Source organism: Beta vulgaris, chromosome 3, assembly GCF_026745355.1.
Source record: "Beta vulgaris subsp. vulgaris cultivar EL10 chromosome 3, EL10.2, whole genome shotgun sequence".
Classification (NCBI taxonomy): domain Eukaryota; kingdom Viridiplantae; phylum Streptophyta; class Magnoliopsida; order Caryophyllales; family Amaranthaceae; genus Beta; species Beta vulgaris.
The window spans coordinates 37,832,145-37,834,861 of NC_079204.1; the positions used below are offsets into that span (position 1 = coordinate 37,832,145).

General features: G+C 38.5%; 1 protein-coding gene across 1 annotated transcript; it reads left to right on the forward strand.

Moving 5' to 3' along the window:
- The first annotated feature begins 450 nt into the window (after window positions 1–450).
- Window positions 451–1,693, forward strand: LOC125495639 (uncharacterized). Its single transcript, XM_048640418.1, has 3 exons — window positions 451–1,019; window positions 1,126–1,256; window positions 1,356–1,693. The coding sequence occupies exons 1-3, from the start codon at window positions 451–453 to the stop codon at window positions 1,691–1,693; spliced, it is 1,038 nt and encodes a 345-aa protein (XP_048496375.1).
- The last annotated feature ends 1,024 nt before the right edge of the window (window positions 1,694–2,717 follow it).

A 2,717-nucleotide genomic window follows, 5' to 3' on the forward strand; every position in this document is an offset into this window, starting at 1 on the left:
GGTAGATTATTGAAGCTAGATTAAGCTACGAGTGGGAGAGATAAGTTGATGTATGCTCGAATAATGTTAGAAGTGAGAACTGGGCAAGAATTTCCTAAAAAGTTGCATTCATTATGAATGGAAACTAACTCAATGTGAATCATGTAAGCTGATGGGACATGAGGCAAGCCAATGTACTAGACCTCTGGTGAGGAAAGTATGGAGACAGAAGGTACAGGTTATGCCAGCAGAAGGAGGGCAACAATTATCAAGGGGTGAATCCTCTAGAGCACATACAAGAGTTCCAAGTAGCTGAGAAGTCAAAAAGAAGAAGTCTAGCTAGTAAGGAGGGTGCTGAAAGACATAATACATTTGCAGCTCTAGAAGCTGTGAATGAAGAGAGGAATGTGGAGGTTAAAGCACAAGTAGATAGTGATAAGTCAGGACAAGGAGTGGAGACTTCAAAGGGAGATGCAGTGTTGGTGGGATAAGTTGAATGTGGTTCAGGAGGGCTTTCAGGAGGTGGAAGACCTCCTGAAGCAAATGGATAAGATCTTGATATGGAATGTGAGGGGTCTCAACAGCCAACAGAAGAAAAAAGATGTAAATCTGGTGATTAATAGCCAGAAAGTTGGCTTAATTGGGCTCCTTGAAACAAAGGTGAAGGCTCACAATATGGGTGAGATTTACCTCAATATGTTTAAGGGGTGGTGCTTCACTTCTAACTCTTCTTATCATAGAGGAGGAAGAATTGTTTTGGCCTGGAATCCTAAAAATTTTCAGGTTAATATTCTTATGTGCACTAGTCAGGTGATACACTGCCTGCTCACACCTGCAAGTGGTCTTCAAAGGCTTCACTGCACAATTGTTTATGCTAGCAATGATGCAAAAGAAAGAGAAGTATTATGGCAAGACTTGGAGAACATTGTAAATGGTATACAAATACCATGGGTAGTAGTAGGAGACTATAACTGTGTTCTTAATCCACATGAGAGAATAGGTTCCATAGTGAGACAACAAGAAACAGAGAGACTTCAGAGGTGTGTGATCAGGTGTAGACTATAGGACATGGCTAGCACTAGTAACAAGTATACTTGCAATAATAAGCAGTTTGGTGAAAAATTGTGTGTTTTGTAAGCTTGACAGAGCAATGGTAAATCATGAGTGGATAGAGTACTTCCCTATAGCTATGACTCATTTTCTCTCTGAAGGGCAAATTGATCATAGTCCTGTTGTGATTATGGTTTACCCTAATCTGGTGATTGGGAAACACCCTTGTAAGTACTTTAAGATATGAAGTTCAGCACCAAATTTTACTAAGCTGGTGAGAGAAAACTCGAGAATAACAATACAAGGAACTCTTATGTCCAAACTAGTTCAGAAATTGAAGCATACAAAACAAGCATTGAAGAAGCTAGATGCAGCAAGTTTTCCTGAGATTCAGAGCAAGGATATAACAACCTATCAGAAAATGATCACCTGCCAAGAAGAGTTGCAAAGGAGTCCTCAGGATGCAGCTTTAGGAAGTGAAGAATATCAAGCTTGCATGACTTATAGGCTTATTCACAAAAGTTATCTTGCTTTTTTAGCTCAAAATGCAAAGATGAGATGGTGTAAAGATGATGATGAAAACACAACCTTGTTTCATCAATCAATCAAGGCTAGGAAGCTTCAGAACACAGTCTATGCTATTAATGATATGAATGGACATTAGTGAGTTCAGACTTATTGCATGTTGTAATACCATGTATAAGTATATTACAAAAATGATATGTAATAGGCTAAACATGGTTCTGCCTGAAATCATAGCAGAGAATTAGGGAGCATTTGTTAAAGAGAGATATATTGATCATAACATCATGGTTTGTCAAGATCTAGTGAGACACTATGGTAGGAAGAATGTAAAACCTAGTTGCATCATGAAGCTAGATCTAAAAAAAGCCTATGACACAATATAATGGGACTTTTTGGAAATGTTAACAGCTCTAAAGTTCCCAAAAAAGTGTAAAAAGCTAATCATGACATGTGTTAGGACTCCAAAATTCTCTATTATGGTGTATAGAGCTATCCATGGATACTTTAGCGCTAAAAGAGGCTTGAGACAGGGTGATCCCATCTCACCACTTCTCTTTGTAATATGTATGGAGTACCTAACAAGGATAATGAGATGTATGGAAGAACATCCTTTATTCAGGTTTCATCCAAGGTGCAAACAAAGCAAGTTAACACACATGGTGTTTGCTGATGACGTCATTCTATGTTGTGCTGGAGAGTTCCCTGCAATATACACAATGCTCAAGGCTCTCAAGTTGTTCTCAGCTTCTTCAGGATTGCAGATAAGTGAACCAAAATTAAGCTTTTACACTGTTGGAGTGTCTCAGGATATTATCCACAGAATCAAGGAAGTGATAGGTTTTGTTCATAACAACCTTCTTTTCAAGTATCGTGGAGTGCCTAAATGTGCAAGGAAGATAAAGGTAGCAGAATGTAACGGTATTATTGAAAAGATGTGCACAAGGATAAGAGTCTGGAGTAGTAGGAATATGTCCTACATGTCAAGATTAAATCTAATTAATTCAGTTTTAATCAGCATTTACAGTATTAGGCTCAAATGTTCATCATGCCTAAAGCTGTTCTACATGAGACTGAAAGAATTTGTAGAGCCTTTCTCTGGTCAGGTGAGTATAATAGCAGTAATGCTGGCAACATGGCATGGGAGAGGGTGTGTTCTCCTAAAC